An 18,911-nucleotide genomic window follows, 5' to 3' on the forward strand; every position below is an offset into this window, starting at 1 on the left:
GAATTCTCTCTGTTCAATGTTGTATGTACTTGTTATCCTGACGATTGTACGGTATAAGCTCATTTGGAATAGTAGTATACGTAGTATACCTTTGGTATCCGTGGTTTCAGTCGGTTCAGTAACGGTTGGAGAAAGATGTTAAGTTTAAATTTGTAGGATATCCCACAAGGCTGAATATTAGATATGCAAGTATGACATGAAGCATAATTTGCGTGCCGCAGGGAAGTGATATTTCACCTTGAGTACAAATTGAGAAAACTGAAAATGGTGAGTGCGGACTGTTTGACATTCTAACTTTCGATTCGCGATATTATACCTTGTTAAAAAAAGTGGGACTATTAAAAACTATGTTCAAACCGAATTCGATTTCTGTGGCATATTTCATGTTGATTTACAGGATATTTTTAGTGTCAATGGTAGAGTAGTGAACGCATTTCTTTACTACACGCTGTTAAGTATGTTGGTTATGTGGCAATGATAAGTAAAGTAAAGCTATCCCTGTAACAGGCCGTGGAGGCCCATAGGGTTGTGAGATGTTGAGGTACCCACATTTTCTAGACAATCGGCTCATAGATGGCGGCAAGGTTGTGAGACCTACGTGCTGGGCGGCCTTCACCCCCAAGAATATTCCTAGTACTCATTTCTGTTAGAGGCTGAGTTGACCCCAGGGCCATAGTGCGGCTGGAAGGATTAGGTCAATTTAAAAAATTCCAATGACCTCACTGGGACTTGAACCCGCGACCTTCCAGCTTGTAGCATTGTGCCTCAACCAACTACGCTACTGCGTGCCCCCACATAACGCCCATAGAATAATTATAAACGAGAAATTAGTAGCCGGACCGTGAGCTACAACCACTGCATTTTTACCTGGAGGTAAATTGGCACAGCTATTGGCATGGCCATCGTTGATATCAACTACATTTTGTAAGCCTACAGGGTCTGATGAGTGCGTGATAAATGTGATGTTTTTCTTTTCTGTATTGTTTCAAGGGTACTACATTCTGAACTACGAAGTTTGCCAGAACTTCTTCCTCCAGCTTATTCACCAGATTGCTTGTAACTCTGTTCCTAATTGAGATAGTGAGCTAATTCTTGTACAAATTGAAAGCTCTCTCGTGGAATTTTCATTTTTCAATTTTCAGTTATAAAAAAAAGCATATAATCAGTCTTGTGCAAATTTTTCCAAAAATGTTTTATGAGTCATAAGTACATTTTTGTAGTGTATCATGTTGGGACATGAATGGGTTGATGAGATCTGTACCTGTTCATAACTACAGGTTACGCTCATGTTGTTCGTTAATGGGATTAAAGATTACAGTAAGCTACATAGGTAATACAGCATTAATAAGAAACGCAAAAAAGAAACTTGGCAGACGTCCTCATTAAAATTAGAAGAAAATATACTTACAAGAGCAGCTATTTACAGTCTGTGAAGTCTGCTTTATAGTTCCTCATTGGTTCAACAGGATTTCTTTTCATTGATAACATGTGTGTGACCCATTACAGTTTCTGGATCCATTTTTATAAACTCCTTGGAAGGAAGAACCCACAAAATGTTTGTTAGTGAAGGATACATGAAAGATACCCTGAGGCCAGAAGGATGCAAACATTTTAGTTTGATTTCAGTGCCATTCACTTACAACACACATGCAAGACACCACTTTCAGTCATATTTTTAAGTTACTCATCCTCTAATGTCTTCTGCTTGATATTTTTCGTCTTGCAAAATTACTCTATTTGTGATGTTCTACACACTTGCATCTGGAGATAGTTTTGTCTGAACTTGGTTTTTGAGGAGGAAATTACACTTTTTTTTTTGAGTACGTGCAAGTGTTTGAGCTTTCTTGAACATGTCTTCAAATACAGGGTGTTTCACGATTTTAGGGCATAACTGCAGGAGGTGATTTTCTAGGTCTTTGTGATCAAAAAAAGTTCATATAAACATGTGTCCGATTTTGGACAGTTACAGAGTTATGACCGTTTTAAACTCTGAATAGAAGGTAACGATTACTGACAATAAACGGAACAAAATAATAAACCAGCATAATACATGATACATTTAAAGTATGAATGTAAAGTTAACTTCGTGAAATTACCTTTAATTTGAATATATTGGTGCTTAAAGCTGATTTTTGAAAATGCCACCGCTGGCCGCAACACAAGCTGCCGCTTGGTTGTGAACGACGCTGGACATACCAACCCTCCCCGCCTTAGGTACATCTCAAGTGTCGAGGTAACGAGAGCGCTCTGTCTGTAGCTGGCTAAAAATAGCAACCCGCCAGCTGGCAGACGCGGTTCACATGAGGGCGTGTATGGGAATGAAAAAACGGTCATAGCTCTGTAACCATCCAAAATCTAACACATGTTTATATGAACTTTTTTGATCACAAAGACCTAGGAAATACCCCCCCCCCCCGCAGTTATGACCTAAAGTCATGAAACACTCTGTATAATTGTTTCTTAGCTGTGGTCATCAGGAGTACAGTACTCAGAGGGGACTTGAGAAATATTTACACTGTTGTTACTAGCATTTATCTGTCAGTAGTCATCCACTGTCGATATCTTGTCTTTTTTTATTAGCCAAGTCATTAAACATTTTAAGCAGTTTTTCTTTGAGATAAGTAGCTATTTTAGAATCACAGCGTGGAGTTCAGCTTTTCAAGCAGGAACTGTTATGTGTATGTTAGATATTCTTGTCCTGTTGCCCTTTTATATTTTCTAACTCTATTTTCGCAAATGGTAGCAGATGACACTTTTCTCATACCCTGTTTTACAACAAAACTGAATGATTTTCATTTAAATCTGGAGCATTTTCTTAATTTGACCTCTAAATTTGTTCACAATCATATGGCACTCCACCAACAAACACTTCTCCCAAACTAGTGCAGATACAAATTAATAATCAATTCAAATAGAGAAGTACAGAACATTCTCATTGCAAGAAACAGTGGGAACCACACATTAATGGGATCAGGCACTACATCTGATGTATAAACCAGTTTAATCCAGGAGCTACCTTTTCTTTTAGGAAACAGGAGTATCACGTAACCGCTTTGGCTTTATAACTGCATGGAAAATGGTTGGAGCTGCAATGCTTTTCCACCAACGTTTGTCTCAAATTTGTTTCTATTAAGTAGTACCTTTATCTCAGTTTCAGTAAAAACTGGAGCCACCTAATTTTTTTTCTATCATCCCTTCAGTTTATGAAGAATTATCCTTTTGTCAGGTTCATAATATATTCAGCTTTATAGATGGAAGTGTTATATCTTGTTGCAGATAATACTTACATCTGATATGAAAGCATGCTCATTTCAAAACTGGTATCCACTCTTCAAGGATCATACAGCACAGTCAATTGTCATACCAATTTGTAATGATGTTGTCAGCTATTTGTTAGAAGATTCAACCCTTGTCCTTCCAGAAGAAGTATATAACAGTAGTGCAGCAGTGTATTCTGATCATGAAGGAGACTGTCTTGATTTGGAAAATACTGAAGAAACTTCCTCTGAAATAAAGGTAAATTGGAAATGACATTCTTAAGATCTTTGACTCATAAGATTTTGTACCACCTGACAGGTACTTATTTTTTTAAGCTATCCCTGTAACAGGCCGTGAAGGCCCATAGAGTTGTGAGACGTTGAGGGTCCCACATTATCTAGACAGTCAGCTCAAAGATGGTGGTAAGGTTGTCAGCCTTATGCGCTGGCCGCGCTTTACTCCCCAGGAAAGTTATTTATTTAATTCGTGGTACTCATTTCTGACAGGTACTAAGGATTTAATTGTTTAATATTCTCAGATTTTCAATAAACAAAATGAACCTCACTCTGGAACCCACAGTCTAATTCATCTCAACCATCCTCTTCACAAAACAATTCCAAATTGGTTAGAATCTCAAATTTTTCAGTATCAGGATTCCCACATTTGCTCCTCAGAATCCTGACAACAGTAAGTAATAGTAATGGTTTGCCTTAGTATGTTATTGGAAACGCATTTTTCTAAATGAGTAAAGATGACAAAATGTGACATATCCAAACACACAAGATGGATCTATGCAAGTATATGTATGTACACATTAGCTGAAGCCCGGTTAAAAAATACTTTGTTCCACTTTCGTTTGTGTGTAACTGTGTGTTCCTTATTGTCTCAGGGTTGAAGTTTTGTACACAAGGGATTTACATTTTGCTTAATTGTGTTTTATTAGCTTTAGAAGTTATGTAATATAAAAAATGGAAGGATTGCAACTGGTTAGTTGGAAAGGATATGGGGAGTGTTTGTCATAACATGTTTGAATTTTTATTCTCTGAAAGGGAATACCATTTCTCATTAATTATGGTTGTAGCAGCCCTAATGGGAATATGCAGTGCTGTCATGTCATGATGTTACCAACCTACTTACTCATGGAGCTGAGCCCTTCTTGAGGAGCCACCAATTCTGCAGCTACTCAAGAATTCCCCAGCATTTTATGGAACCCAAAGGTTCATTACTGTGTTCACAAGAGCCCTCCACTGGTCCCTATCCTGAGCCAGATCAATCCAATCCATACCATCCCATCCTATCTCTCTCAGATCCATTTTAATATTTTCCACCCAACAGCGTCTTGGTCTTCTCAGTGGTCTCTTTCCTTCTGGTTTTCCCACCAATATCCTATATGCATTCCTTGTCTCCCCCATTCGTGCTACATGCCTGGCCCACCTCATCCTCCTTGACGTGGTCATTCTAGTTATACTTGGAGAAGAGTACAAATTATGAAGCTCCTCATTATGCTGTTTTCTCCAAGCTCCTGTCACTTTATCTCTCTTTGGTCCAAATATTCTCCCCAACACCCTGTTCTCAAACACCCTCAGTCTGTGTTCCTCCCTTAATGTCAGAGACCAAGTTTCACACCCATACCGAACCACAGGCAAAATTATAGTTTTGTATATTATAATTTTTATGTTTTTGGATAGCAGACAAGAAGACAAGAGGTTCTGGACTGAATGGTAGCAAGCATTACCTGAGTTCAGTCTCCTCTTAATTTCCTCCTGAATCAGGTTTCGATTTGTTATCGTTTTTCCAAAAATCTGAACTGTGCCACAGTTTGAAAGGGTCTGTTAGCTATCTCTGTCATGATTTCACCCTTCATTCGTGTAGCAAGACATCAATATACATTAAGTTTTCTCTATGTTTACTTCTAGACCAACCTCCTTACTTGCGTCAATTAAAGTTTGTATGTTTTTCTTTATGGTATCTATATATTATCATCCAGTAGATTCACATCATCGGCTTGGACCAACAGCTGATGTGTCCTGTTTAATTTCATAATTAATACATAATGGTATATTCAAAACTTGTATACATACAGCAAACTGGTTGGAGGCCCGTGGTATAGACGTAGTATTATTTGACATTAATTGTTTGGCCGGTGCCTCATCTTCCAGTGTATTTCTCTGCTCTGTTTTAATACAGATTGCAACTCTGTATTCTGTATTCCTTTCACAGTATCTGTGTGATGTGCTATTTAAAATGCAGTTAGCTTTGCAGTAGTACATTTGTATGAGAAATAAGTGAGTGTTGAATCCAGTCATGTGTATAAAGAGGTAAATAAAATATTTGGAAAATTTGTGTATTGCGTTGGAGTATGCTTTCCACTCTTCTTTAGTTGCTTATTGTACTATCAAGATTGTAGTCTTCTGGGATTTTATACCATGTTGTTTGATATATATATGTACCAATATTTTGTAGGCACCTGCTGTCCCCCATCTTCAGGATAGAAGAGACAGTCTTCAGCCCTGAAGATGTAGGCAGCAGGTGCCTACAAATACGGATACCTCTCTGCAAACTGTACAGTGTCATGGCACAGAAGTCTGTAATTTTATTACTTACTACCTTTAGAACCAGTTCTTACTTATTTTACTAATTTATCATTTCTTTTGTGTCAGCAACCTAGTTTTCCTGCATTCAGCAAAGCTCTGAAGGATGGTATCAATCAACTTGGAGGTGAAGTTTTCATCAAGCTGAATTGGACTGCTCCAGTTGTATGATAAGAAGTTTTATATTTAATGTTTTATAATTAGTATAAATTAAATATATGGATAGATTGATGTAGTACTAATGTTCTGGAGATGTTCTTGAGGTGCCCTTTTCAAATCATGGTCAGCTACTGACCATTCTGGCTGAGCTTTTTTATTCAGTCTCTTAAGGATGGTGCTGAGATAATAACTCATAATAAGACATGACTGCTTACTTCCTAATTCGTAACTGTTAATTTTTAATGATCATCCTCAGCACTTCATTCTCAGTATTTAATCTCTGACATTATTTCAGTTATGTTAAGGACATTCACCCTCTCTCGCAATCTTCTGAATTTTTATCCCTTTCCCCCTTTTCTGATGCCGATGTCTACAAAGCCATAAAGAGACTAAAACCATCAAAATCTGTTGGGCTTGACAGTATTCCTGGTTTTATCATCACAGGGTGTGCAGGTATTTTTATTCCTATACTTAGGCATATATTTAACTTGAGTCTGATGCAGCAGTATTTTCCTGCTGCATTGAAAGGATTTGCTGTTGTACCAGTATTTAAAAGAGGCAATCATGCCACTGTGAGCAACTACAGGCCTATTTCTATTCTCAGTAATTTCTCTAAATTGTTTGAATTCATTATTCATGATCATATTTCTCATTTTGCTAAATTTGAAACCAACCAACATGGCTTTACCAGAACTAAATCTACAGTTACCAATTTGGTGATGTTTCTTGACTTCTTGACGCCTGTTGTCTGCAGTCAGTGTCAAGCTGGTGCCGTTTATTTTGATCTTTCTAATGCTTTTGATCTCGTCCCTCATAATATGCTCTTGCATTAATTTAGCTCCTTCGGATTCTCTGATTCTTATGTTAGCTGGTTTTGCAGTTACTTAGCCAACAGATGATCTTGGGTTCACGTTTCTGGCACTCTCTCCCTGCCTTTTCATGTAACATCCTGTGTGTGACAAGGCTCTGTTCTGGGGCCTTTTCTTTTCAATGTACGAGGGGAAGTCAATAATTATCTGCAATGCAGTTTTATTTGTGTTTCTGTTGGCAACACTGTCGTTTTGCAAAGCATTGCCATGCATGGTTTCCTTGTCATTATTTCTGCGCAGGTTTGATATTGCTAGGTCAGTTCCATCGTCGCTGCATGGCCGTTAATCATGGCTGCTCCACTTCCTGTTTGCACCAAAGAAGAGCAACGTTCAGTGATCAGGTTTTTGTGGTCAGAAGGTGTATGAGGGGCCGCAATCCATCAAAGACTTTCAGCACAATGCAGGAACAGTGTTTTGCTGCAACGGAGTGTCTACGAATGGATTGAAAAATTCTAAAATGGTTGCACAAGTGTTACACATGAGGAAGGAGCCGGACGACCATCCATGGCCACAAATGAGGACAACATTGAGCGTGCATGTGACTTGGTTCTGTTAGACAGACAAGTGACTATTGATGAAGTGGCAAATTGTCTGCAAATTAGTCATGGTTCTCCGTACGAAATCATCCACAACAGACTTGGGTTTCATAAAGTCTGTGCAAGATGGATCCCAAAACAACTCACAGTGTTGCATAAACAAACGCGCTTGGACATCTGCCAAGAACATTTGGATTGCTATGGTAATGATTAGACAGAATCATCACTGGTGACGAAAATCGCAAGCCGGAGAGTAAACGGCAGAGTATGGAATGGAAACATCCACAATCGCTCAGCAAGAAAAAGTTCAAAAGCCAACCATCCGCAGGAAAACTGATGTTTACAGTTTTTTGGGACTCACAAGGCCCAGTACTGGAACCTTATCAGGAGAGGGGCACAACAATAAACAGTGCTCATTACAGTGAGATGCTTACTGACAGGCTAAAGCCTGCAATTTGAAGCAAACGCCGAGGACTACTGTCGAAAGGTGTTGTGTTGTTGCAGGACAATGCCTGTCCACATACTGCTGCCCATACTGCTGAAACCCTCCGGAAACTCAAGTTTGATGTAATGGCTCATCCTCCGTATAGTCCTGATCTTACCCCTTCTGACTACCACTTGTTTGGTCCACTCAAGGAGGCATTAAGGGGCCGTCGATTCACTTCGGACCAAGAAGTGAAGGAAGCGGTGCATGCGTGGCTCGCTGCTCAGCCAAAAACCTTCTTTTCTGAGGGCACCAGGAAGCTTGTGCAACGATGGACCAAGTGCGTTGCAAAACAAGAGGACTATGTTGAAAAATTGTGTTAATGTAAGTTTTCTATTTGTATTGAAATAAAATTTATAGCAACATTGCGGATAATTATTGACTTACCTACATATTTATAAATGACCTCTGCGACTTCATTAACTACTGTAAATTTCTAATTTTTGCCAATGATCTAAAATTTTTCAGCATTATTAACTCTCCACATGATTGCCTCTTACTTCAATCTGACATTAATTCCGTAAGTGACTGGTGCACTGCTACCTCCATGAAACTTAATATTGCTGAAACACATGTTGTATCATACACCAGAAAAACAAATTTTCTGAGCTACGAGTATCAGCTTTGTCATGCTATCTTTACACGCACCAGCAGTATTAAGGACCTGGGTGTTTTCTTTGATTCAAAGTTACATTTTCACACACACATGTTAATTACATATTTTCTGAATGCATAAAGATTTTAGGCCTTATTCGCTCCATTACCTACAGGTTTTCCTCCCTGGAGAGTCTGTATGTACTATATTTTACTTTAGTCAGGTCCAAGTTGGAATATGCCTCAGTAGTTTGGAACTCCATCACCTTGACTGATGCCAATAAGCTTGAGCGCATCCAGCAGAAGTTTGTGTCCATCTCTTTTTATCGTTTTTTCCTCATATTTCATATAATTATACTGATGCTTTAGAGAATTAAGTCTATAGTCTTTACATAAATGGAGACATCACCTTGATGCACTTTTTCTTGCTCAGGTCTTTCGTGGTCTTAAATCCTGCTCTTCTCTTTTGGAAAATGTTAGCTTTCGTGTGTTCCTCCCAGCAGTCTTAGGGACTTCTCATTGATTGGTGTTTGTCCCTGTAATAAACACTGTCCTTCTGCTCACTGCCCCAATGCTGCCAATGTGGTGTGTAAAGATCTCGACATATTTGCAATCGGAACAGTTTCTGCCAGTGACACTGAACCTAAAATTGTTAATAATATTTGTTAATGATACTCTTAATATTACTTTTGTGTATGTGGTCTTATTTTGTTGTTCTCTCCTGTTAATGTTAACTTTAATTTTTCTTGGCATTATTATTAATCTATTGTCATTATGTAGACTCTCAAATTTTGTATTTGTTTATTAATTATTTTTATGTAATTCTATGTACTCATGCTAACCGTTTATTTGGCCTCTGTGCTGTTAACACTTTGCGGACCGGCAATTTAAATATTTAAATCACCCTGGGGACCGGCATTTTTAAACCTACTACCCTAACTTGTACACTGTTCATTTTTAAATTAATATAAAATCTCCTAATTAATTTTATGAACTAAAATTTTTGGAGAACACTTACCAATGCTCCTAGAAGTGCTTGAGAGTGTGATATTTCTGGAAACATTCTCCTTTGTGAAGTGGCATTACACAGAACTTGCATGTATAGACAGTCATACTCCTTTTGTTGTGTACTGTGCAATCATGGCATCGCCTAGAAGGCTGCTTCCCCTTGGCATGTTCACTCTTCACAATTTTCACGAGGGTATGTTTCCGCATATCACCTGAGAGTCGCCCAGGGGGGTCAAAATGAGGCCTGCATGGGGTGGGAGTAGACGGCCCCAGTCGTACTAAGACTGTGTCTGCCGCCACCGTGTGGTCTGTAGCCCGGGCTTTTGCCACATTCAGCAGAAATGCCTTGTATTTCAGTTTTGAATGAAGGTTTAGATTTTTGAAAACCAAAAATGAATTGAAAATGGCACAATTTATAAGCCACAAGGCAACTTTCTTTGTCCACTTTACTGTTTTCTGAGGAAGAGAATAATAGGCCAAGTACTGATAGGCTCTATCAACTCCCTTCATGAACAAATTATACTCGGAAATACATACAGGCTTCTTTACCTGTCCATGTCTCCTTTGAACATCAATCATGCTCGAATTGTGAATTGTGGAAAAACAGTTCCGCTACTTCAGACACTTGCGTTGGGTCCGATGGAATTTGCTTCACCCCTGGATTTCCAGTAAACTGTTCCAAAGCAGGCGTTTTGTGTACTTTTCCCCATGTGGCTGTCCCTGCAGTGTTTTTACCCGCACTTTCGTCGGAGCTACTGTCACTTTCACTTTCACTGTCTGTGGCCACAATTTTTTGTTCGCCCCTGCCACACTCACTATCCGATTGTGAGTCGCTAATACTACAAGACTCACAAAGGACGTCATATAGCTCATCGGAGAACAAGTCAGATATTTCTTGTTCTCTGGGAAAACGCTCGGACCTCAACCTCTTCCGACCTTGATCCATTTTGCACTAGTAACTTCCTGCCTGGTGCATGCAGCTGGAAGATGAACAAAGGCATTTTCTTTTGGAGTGAGAAAGGAAAACAGTTGGGTCATAAACAGCGGGGTCATGTTACTGACTACGAAGCAAACATTCAGGAGGTCTGTCACGCACCAGTCTTGCGTCTGCCTGGCACCAGAGCAAAGTATAGTGTGTTTCAACATAACGTGTCCCAAAGCCATAATAATATGCCACCGCCACGTTTAAAAGCGCTGGGCATAAAAATATGCCACCGGTCCGCAAAGTGTTAAGTTGTATGAAAATAAACGTGATTTGAATTGAATTGAATTAGGATGTTGAGCTGCCACACAAATAAATAAGAATGAATTGGGTTATTATTATTATTAACTTCTGTGTGTGTATGTATGTGTATTGTCCTTTCTCACCACATAATGGAATAACCATTCGAAATGTACTTATTTTATTTTTCTTGCCTGTTAAAGCTAACTTAATTTTTTTCTTGGAATTGTTACTAATTTATTGCTATTGTATAGACTGTCATATTTTGTATTTTGCTCTCTAATTTTTTGTGTATTTCTTTGTACTTGTGCTAACTTTGTAATTGGCCACTGTGCTGTTAAGTTTGCACATACACGTAAATAAACACGAATTGAATTGAATTAAGTAACTTGGCTACTGACAATATTGTAGTCATGATACATTATGTCTGCATGTTGGGTATGATGTCTCATGTCATGCTGTATTTTTTTGACAGGATGCAGCATGGATAACATCTACAAAATCTTTGAAATGTACATCACTTGAGGATATTTATCTTCTTTTAAAGAGTTCTGATTTACTTGTGAAGGATTTGACATGCAGCATGGTAAGTATTTTGTTAAACGTTTACTGTCAGTTAGTCTTCAGTGAGAGGTATTCAGATCTGTATTGTTCCAAATAAATTAAATTTATTTTATTTTTCTTTCTCTATAGCAGCAGCAACCCCCCAGCAGTTCGAACAGTTGCATTGTTCTCAGGAAATGGCAAAACATAGATCCAGGAAATGAATTTCGTTGTTTTGTATGCAAGCAGCAATTAATTGGTATGTAAGCAATATATATATAAAGTAAAGAATACCATTTTACTCAAGGATAGGTTGCATTTCTGTAACAAATTTCTTGAACGTGAAGGTTCAACACAACTATTCTTGCAATCAGTCATGATCCTGAGCTAGTTACCCCTAATGTCACAACTCATTTCCCTAAAATCCCTGTTGTTATCCTTCAGTCTGCTTAATCTTTCAAGAAATTTCCCAACAAAAATTCATGCTTTTATAGCCTACTGGATTTTATTATTACAACAGTACCAGATGACCTACATTCTATTATGAACTATGGATTAATATTCTGGGGGAACTCTTCACATAGTGTAAAAATTTTTAAGATACAAAAGAATATAATTAGAATCATTACAGGACGCAGAAGTAGAGATTCATGTAGAGATTTATTTAAGAAATTAAAAATTCTACCTCTTCAATCACAATACATACGATGGGGTACCCAAAAGAAACCGAACTAATTTTTTTGTGGGCAGAGCTATTGTAGTACTGCGTTTTGCCGCTATGAGCACATAGAGGTAACATTCCTGAGTCGATAAGCCGACTACCGTTGCTTCAGAAGGTAAGGACTAGTTTCGGCAGAGTTTATAGTGACAACTGTTTTGTGTGATCGTCGTTTTTGCAATGGCTGATTTTCGTGAACAGCGTGCGGCGGTGAAATTCTGCTTTTTGCTCGGGAAAAGTGGAACAGAAACTCTTGAAATGTTAAAAACGGCGTACAAGGACGATGCTATGGGGAAAACTCAAGTGTTTGAGTGGTTTTCCCGTTTCAAAAATGGTGAAATGTCAATTGATGACAAACCTCGTTCTGGTCGTCCTTCCACGGCCCGAACACATGAAAATGTTGAAAAAATTCGTGAAATCATCAAGGAAGATCGACGACGGACCATTGAAGAAATTGTGGAGCTGTCGGGAGTGACTTGGAGCTCAGCGGCCAGATTTGTGGCAGTCGGGTGACTGGTTTTTCCATCATGACAATGCCCCTGCTCACACAGCCCTGTCTGTACGACAATTCTTGACCAAAAATGGTATGACCCCTGTTCCTCACCCTCCATACTCACCCGACCTTGCCCCGTGCGACTTTTTTTTTGTTTCCTCGAATGAAAAGAGACATGAAAGGAAAGCGTTTTGCTGATGTTGCTGAGGTGAAGGAAAAAACGACGGAGGCGCTGTCAAGCATCTCAAAAGATGAATTTAGACAATGTTTTGAAAAATGGAATAAAAGACTAGACAAGTGTATCAGTGTAAGTGGAGAGTACTTTGAAGGGGAATGAAGGTTTGTGCTTAAAATTTGAATAAATAAGTTTAAAAAAAATAAGTTCGGTTTCTTTTGGGTATCCCCTCATACTATTGCTTCTTTTATTTGTTGTGTACAACAAAAATAAATTTGAATTAAATTCCAGTATATATAACATGAATACTAGACAAAAATATCGCTTCCATCTACCTTCATCAAACTTATCACTATTTCAAAAAGGAGTCTACTTTTTTGGCATAAAAGTGTACAATAGTCTCCCACAAAGTATCATAAACTTGAGTAATGATATTAAACATTTTACATCAGAGCTAAAGAATTATCTGCATGCTCGTTCCTTCTACTCTGTAGACGTATACCTAAATGTAAATAGAGACTAATGTAGAATTAAGCTATATTAGTTTAAGATAAAATTACTTGTACCAGTAGGTATTCTTTTCACTTGTTCTATATCCAAAGGTATTAACCTGCTTAGGGTTTATGGAATGCAGATAAATTCAATTCAATTCAATAAACTACACATCTTCATCCATGTTATACTGAGGCCACAGAAATTTGTCCCATTTATGATGATGATGACAGTGCTTGAGGCTTCCTAATCGGTGACTACTGTTGTGTTCCTCTCCAGACCTCTCTGGCCTATATGAACTGACCCAAAATGCATGTCACTAGTGAACGTTATTAAAAAAAGTAAAGCTATCCCTGTAACAGGCCGTGAAGGCCCATAGGGTTGTGAGATGTCGAGGCTCCCACATTTTGTCTAGACAGTCGGCTCACAGATGGCAGTAAGGTTGTCAGCCTTATGCTTTGGCCACCCTTTACCCCCCAGGAAGATTCCTGGTACTCATTTCTGTTAAAGGCTGAGTCGATCCCATGGCCATAGTGCTGCTGGAAGGATTAGTGTTCTGTGGGACACTTCTGTCTGTGGCCACAGTATAGGTACAAATGTTTTCCTAAGCACCTTTTTTTCAAACTTTTGATTTATGTTCTTTGCTCAAAATAAGAGGAATGTTTCATACCTGTACAAAATAAATTTGAGCCTGCCCTGAGGAGGGACGAAGGAAGTGGCTGAGGTGGTAAGGTTTCTGAATTGTATTCAAGAGGTGCCATTATGAGTCTCAGCTAGGACACCAGCTGTGCTAACAGAGTTTTTTTTTATATACTTTCCTCTTTCCTGGCAAAGGCTGGATTTTTACCTCAAATTAAGTCATGACTGCTTCTTTCCAATTCATTATTTTCTAACCACCCTGCCATTCAATTCTATGTAATACGGGATATAGACAGAATTGTTCAATAAATAATAAATAAAATTATATAATAAGCAATAGGGTTCTTGCCATAGGTCCATCACTAAGACTCTAGCTTCTCAGTTATGAGGCCAGGTTCAATCTCAGAATTCTCCATATTCGGTTTGTGATAGGCAGAGTGACAATGAGCAGGGATTGTATGACTATTTTAACTTTTCATCCATCAGTCATTCATTCACCATTGCTCCATACAGTGGTGTGCAGTAGGCCTAATCAGTTAGCACAATATCAGAAACTTAGTCTTCAACTGAAGCTTCACTTCCAACCTGTTACTTAGCTGGACTCAGATAAAATAGTTCAGTTTATATTTTACTGAGAAGCTAATAAAATACCTGTTCTTCACCTGGAATATGGTTTCTTTCCTTCATATCACAGCATATAGCAGCTGCATTAATTGTTAATTCAGGTTTGGGAATTATACAAGCCCAACTCAGTAGGTTTCACCTGGAAATGGAGCCAGAATTCATTCTGAAGCATGTGTTTTAAACCAAAAACAGGACAATTGATAATGTCCAGAAACACAATAATTATATCAATATACCTTCAGCACACACTGTTAGATCTTATCAACCAAGAAACCATCATGAAGCAGGCAGCAAGCAAAGATTGGCTTACTCCTCAACCATGAAGATGGGGCCAGTATGGTCCTTTGAAATGATGGTTGACATTCACCAGACTATGTGGCATTATGTTCCAGAAGATAAAACTCTTCTTAATCACTACTATGGGAATAAAAATTCCAACAAAATATGCTTTATGTGCAATTTGTTAATTTTAAAAATTAGCTACATGCTTTAATGTTTTATTTTATTATAGCTATTTCTCAGCGTGACTACAAAGTGTATTATGGACATTTAACTCAAAGAAAATACCAGATTATGGAAGAAATTACAACGTTTTTCAAAGAGAAAATAAAAGGAAATTTCCCTATACCTAATTGTAAGTAATAATCAATTTAAATCAGTTTAATCAAGTTCTCTGCTTATCTGAAGGCTGTGTCTTGAGTTGTGATATGTTAAGACGTCACATAAGCGTGATATTGTTTGTGCCCCTTAAATCAGTTTTGCTGTTCTAAGTGTACAGCATTCTTTCAAGTTCTAAGTTAACTGTATTTTTCATATTATGAAGGACATAGTATGAATACCTTATGAAGTTTCATACTTGCCTCTCTGTAGTAACATGAGAAGATTATTAAATTTATTTTGTTGAAGACTGCCGCAGTTGTGTGGATCACCCAGTGTTAAGAATAAATTATCCAGTCTTGTGGACTCTTACTTCTGCCATTACCTTTGCAGTTGATAGTGCAGTGTTAAATAAATAAAAAACAGTTGGTAAGAATATTGGCTGTTTGCTGAGTATCCATTACTCTTTGTTCACCAGCAGGGCTCTGGAAACTAGATCATGGTGAAAACAAACATATCATCTAATATGGAGGAAATGCCATCACTAGAATTTATGTTAATTTACTTTAGTTTTCAAGTTCAGATTCAGTTTGTTTAGTCACAAATTATCATTGCATTTTAGTCAATTAAACCAGTATATTAGTTTGTCTTTGTGAATCGGTAATCAATCTTTAAATTCCATAAAAGGTGGGCAGTTTTTTGAGTAGCTGAACTACTGTTAGCTTCTCAGTCTGCTCTGTGGAATTAGTTATCAGTTGTATCTTAGTGCCATTTTAAAGTTGTAGTATGAATCTTAGTAACTTTTGAAAATGGGCTGCGCCATAGCTCAGATGGTTAGTTGCTGGCTTCCCGGGTTCAATCCCGGGTCTGGTGAAGTGGAATTTGTGGTGGACAAAGTGGCACTGGGGCAGGTTTTCTCTGAGTACTTCGGTTTCTCCTGCCAATCTTCATTCCACCAGTTGCTCCACAATCACCCTCACCTATCATCTGGGGCTGGTACAATAGGCCAGAAATGGCTTCAGTACAAGGGACTTAGTCCCACCCCACTAGCAGTAAAAAAACTTTTGAAAATTGTATTCGAAGTATGTTGTAGCTAATACAGGGCGATTTTTTTTAATGAAAACCTGATGTTGGGAATATTAATAATATCATTATTGGAGGGCTCTTTTTGTAAAAAAAATTGCTCTTGTATATGTAAATATGTCATTTATTCATAACTGTTTTTCAGACACTTTTGATATTGTGAGACATTCAAGCAATAAAATACAGATAATAGATTTTAGTCCATTTGACCCAAAAAGAACATTGCCACTGCTCTTCACTTGGGGAGATTTATGTGCAAAGGAAAGGAACTTAAATGAAGAGATTCCAACAGTGGAGTTTCGGATTCTTGGTGAAGATCCAGGAATCCTACCAAATTCGCATGCGCGTTATGGCTTTCCTCAGGACATTATCANGGTACTCATTTTTTCAGAGACTGAGTCAACCCTAGGGCCATAGCTGCAGCAGGAAGGATTAGATCGACTGAAAAAAATCAGTGACCTCAACATTTATATTGTTTATGCTATGACTCCAAACCTTTCACCTTTGTCTTCAGACTTTGTCACCATTATTGACAGCAAAAGCAAGGTGCAGAAGTATTAAATGATCAGTGTTCTGTGCTTCTTACAGTGTATACACTTAATGACCTACTATTTACGAATGTCTGGCTTCCAGACCTCTAGTTTGAAGAAGGATATTTCATTAATTTATTCCTTTGCCATTGTCTAGGCAGGCAGATACCGAAAGCTCAAGTAGACTATAATGTGACAAATTAACTATGTATTTCAGTATAGAATGTAACCATCATTTTATTAAAAAATCAAGTAACCAAGAATATCTACCATTCTGGCATTCTGGCATACTTCTAACCCTTTCATTTGCTTTAGCAATAAGTTCTTGATACTCTCAGTGAGATATTCTGAAAGCACACTGATTTTATAGACACTGACCATTAAATGTTACATGGGAACAGTTGCTAGGCCTCATGTGTGGAGTTAATTTAATGTTTTCCATGTTTGATTTAACTCCAGCTGATGGCTAATGTTCTGCCTGGATTATTCATCCTATCATATGCTGGTGCTGGTGTCCAGAGATGGGGACTAGCTCTGTCGATTGGGCCTGGCTGAGTAGGTTTTACCTGAAGACAGAGATAGAATCCAGTCTCCAAAACATTGTGTTTTAAATAAACAGGATGATGGATAATGTCTAAAAACTCAATAATTTTATTAATATACCTTAGTCACAAACTTTTATGTTGTAATGGATTTGCTCAAAGCATCGCTTGTCAGTGGCTTGGTAAATGTTCCAACATGCAACAGTGGAAACTCTGTCTCAGTGGACGAATGTTATAGCTCGTTGCTAGACAGTAGCCAGCGCACCAATGTACTGGCAAGATAGCAATCATGTGACTTGTGTTTTCTTTGTGGTCCATGAGGATCCTATATAACAAGGATCTATTGTAGCTTAGATTAGTGCACAGATTTTGCAGCAACACGATGCATCTTCAGTTTTTCAGTCAAAATTGTGTGGCATGAACTTTTACTGATGCCTACTTCTTCAGAAACTTTAAGGACAGTTAGGCGGCGATTTTCACGAATCACAGCATGCACTTTCTCTACATGATCATCGTCCATTGATGTGGAAGGTGGTTCAGGTTTGGGATTGTCTTTGGTGGACGATCTGCCTGATTTGAAAAGTTGGTATCATTTGTAACATTGTGTATAGCTTAAACAATCCTCTCCATAAGCTTGCTTGATCTTTGTAAAAGTTTTTGCCTATTTGGAACAGAATTTCATGCAAACACGTTGCTCTTCAACGTCCTTCATGTTTCAACTTGCACAAATCGCAAAAGGCAGAAGAGACAGTTTACTTTACCGCATGTACTCGATGACTAATTGACTTGGTGAGATCGGGCAGGTGTCAGGTTAAAGCTTAAGGTCACCGCTACTTGTAGTTATGATTTATAAGAGTCAAATAAAACCAATTTTCAGTCCAAACCCTGTGTCTAGTTAGTAACATGTGATGGTATTATATGTGGTGTCATGTTTGTACATTTAGTAAGGTGATATGTTTATATCTGTTGCAGGAGGTGGAGAATGAGCGAATGAGACACACTGCATCAGATGATTTATAAATTTCAGCCTTATTAAGTAATTTATGTAAAAGGCATTGTCCTGTAACAAGGGATATGGCGATTGTAAATTGCCCCCTGGATTCTCTGCATTTAATATACTCTTCTAGCACAGGAATATCTGCGTGTGTCCCAGAAATTAATGTGTGTCCCATAGCAATAGATTTATTTGAGTGATATGCCATTTTAATTAAAGAAACTGTAAAGATAGACTGTCACTGATGCCAGCACTTCTAAAGTTGTCAAATCTTGTTGTCAGCAGTGGTTTATATAAAATTCTAGCATATGATGTAGTACTGCATACATTTTTTTAGTAAGGATTTTTTTTTCTTTTGTCACTTCTATAAAGGGAACTTTATTGGACACTTACCATTACCAGTAACAAACATTGTGATCAAGTCTTACTTCTTATTTGAAAGGATCCAGGCTCAGGTCTCTCCTGGAGACCAGTTAACCTGAATAAGGTTTTTGTGGTTTTTGCAATTCTTTCAGGCATATGTTGAGATATTACCTGAAATTAGCCCATGCCTGCTTCATTCCACAACTTTTCCAATTCATTGTTTGCTGAATATTATATTATTCAGTCCTATACAGTCTTAAGCTACAGACAGCATTTTTAAAGAAACAATAAATAAATTGGCCATCACATTATGATTTTCATTAATGTTTTTTGGGGGGTTCATTGCATTTTTTATCTGGTAAGTTGAAATAAGGATCCTATAACAGAGCTGGTTGTT

General features: G+C 38.0%; 1 protein-coding gene across 1 annotated transcript; it reads left to right on the forward strand.

Annotated features, from left to right (window-relative positions):
- On the forward strand, positions 1-18,177 carry LOC111867493 (cell division cycle protein 123 homolog). Its single transcript, XM_023857430.2, has 8 exons — positions 1-267; positions 3,277-3,516; positions 5,919-6,014; positions 11,197-11,307; positions 11,415-11,523; positions 14,917-15,039; positions 16,231-16,460; positions 18,130-18,177. The coding sequence occupies exons 1-8, from the start codon at positions 265-267 to the stop codon at positions 18,175-18,177; spliced, it is 960 nt and encodes a 319-aa protein (XP_023713198.1). The 5' UTR covers positions 1-264.
- Positions 18,178-18,911: the final 734 nt, after the last annotated feature.

The sequence above is a fragment of the Cryptotermes secundus genome, unplaced genomic scaffold (genome assembly GCF_002891405.2).
Source record: "Cryptotermes secundus unplaced genomic scaffold, Csec_1.0 scaffold879, whole genome shotgun sequence".
NCBI lineage: Eukaryota > Metazoa > Arthropoda > Insecta > Blattodea > Kalotermitidae > Cryptotermes > Cryptotermes secundus.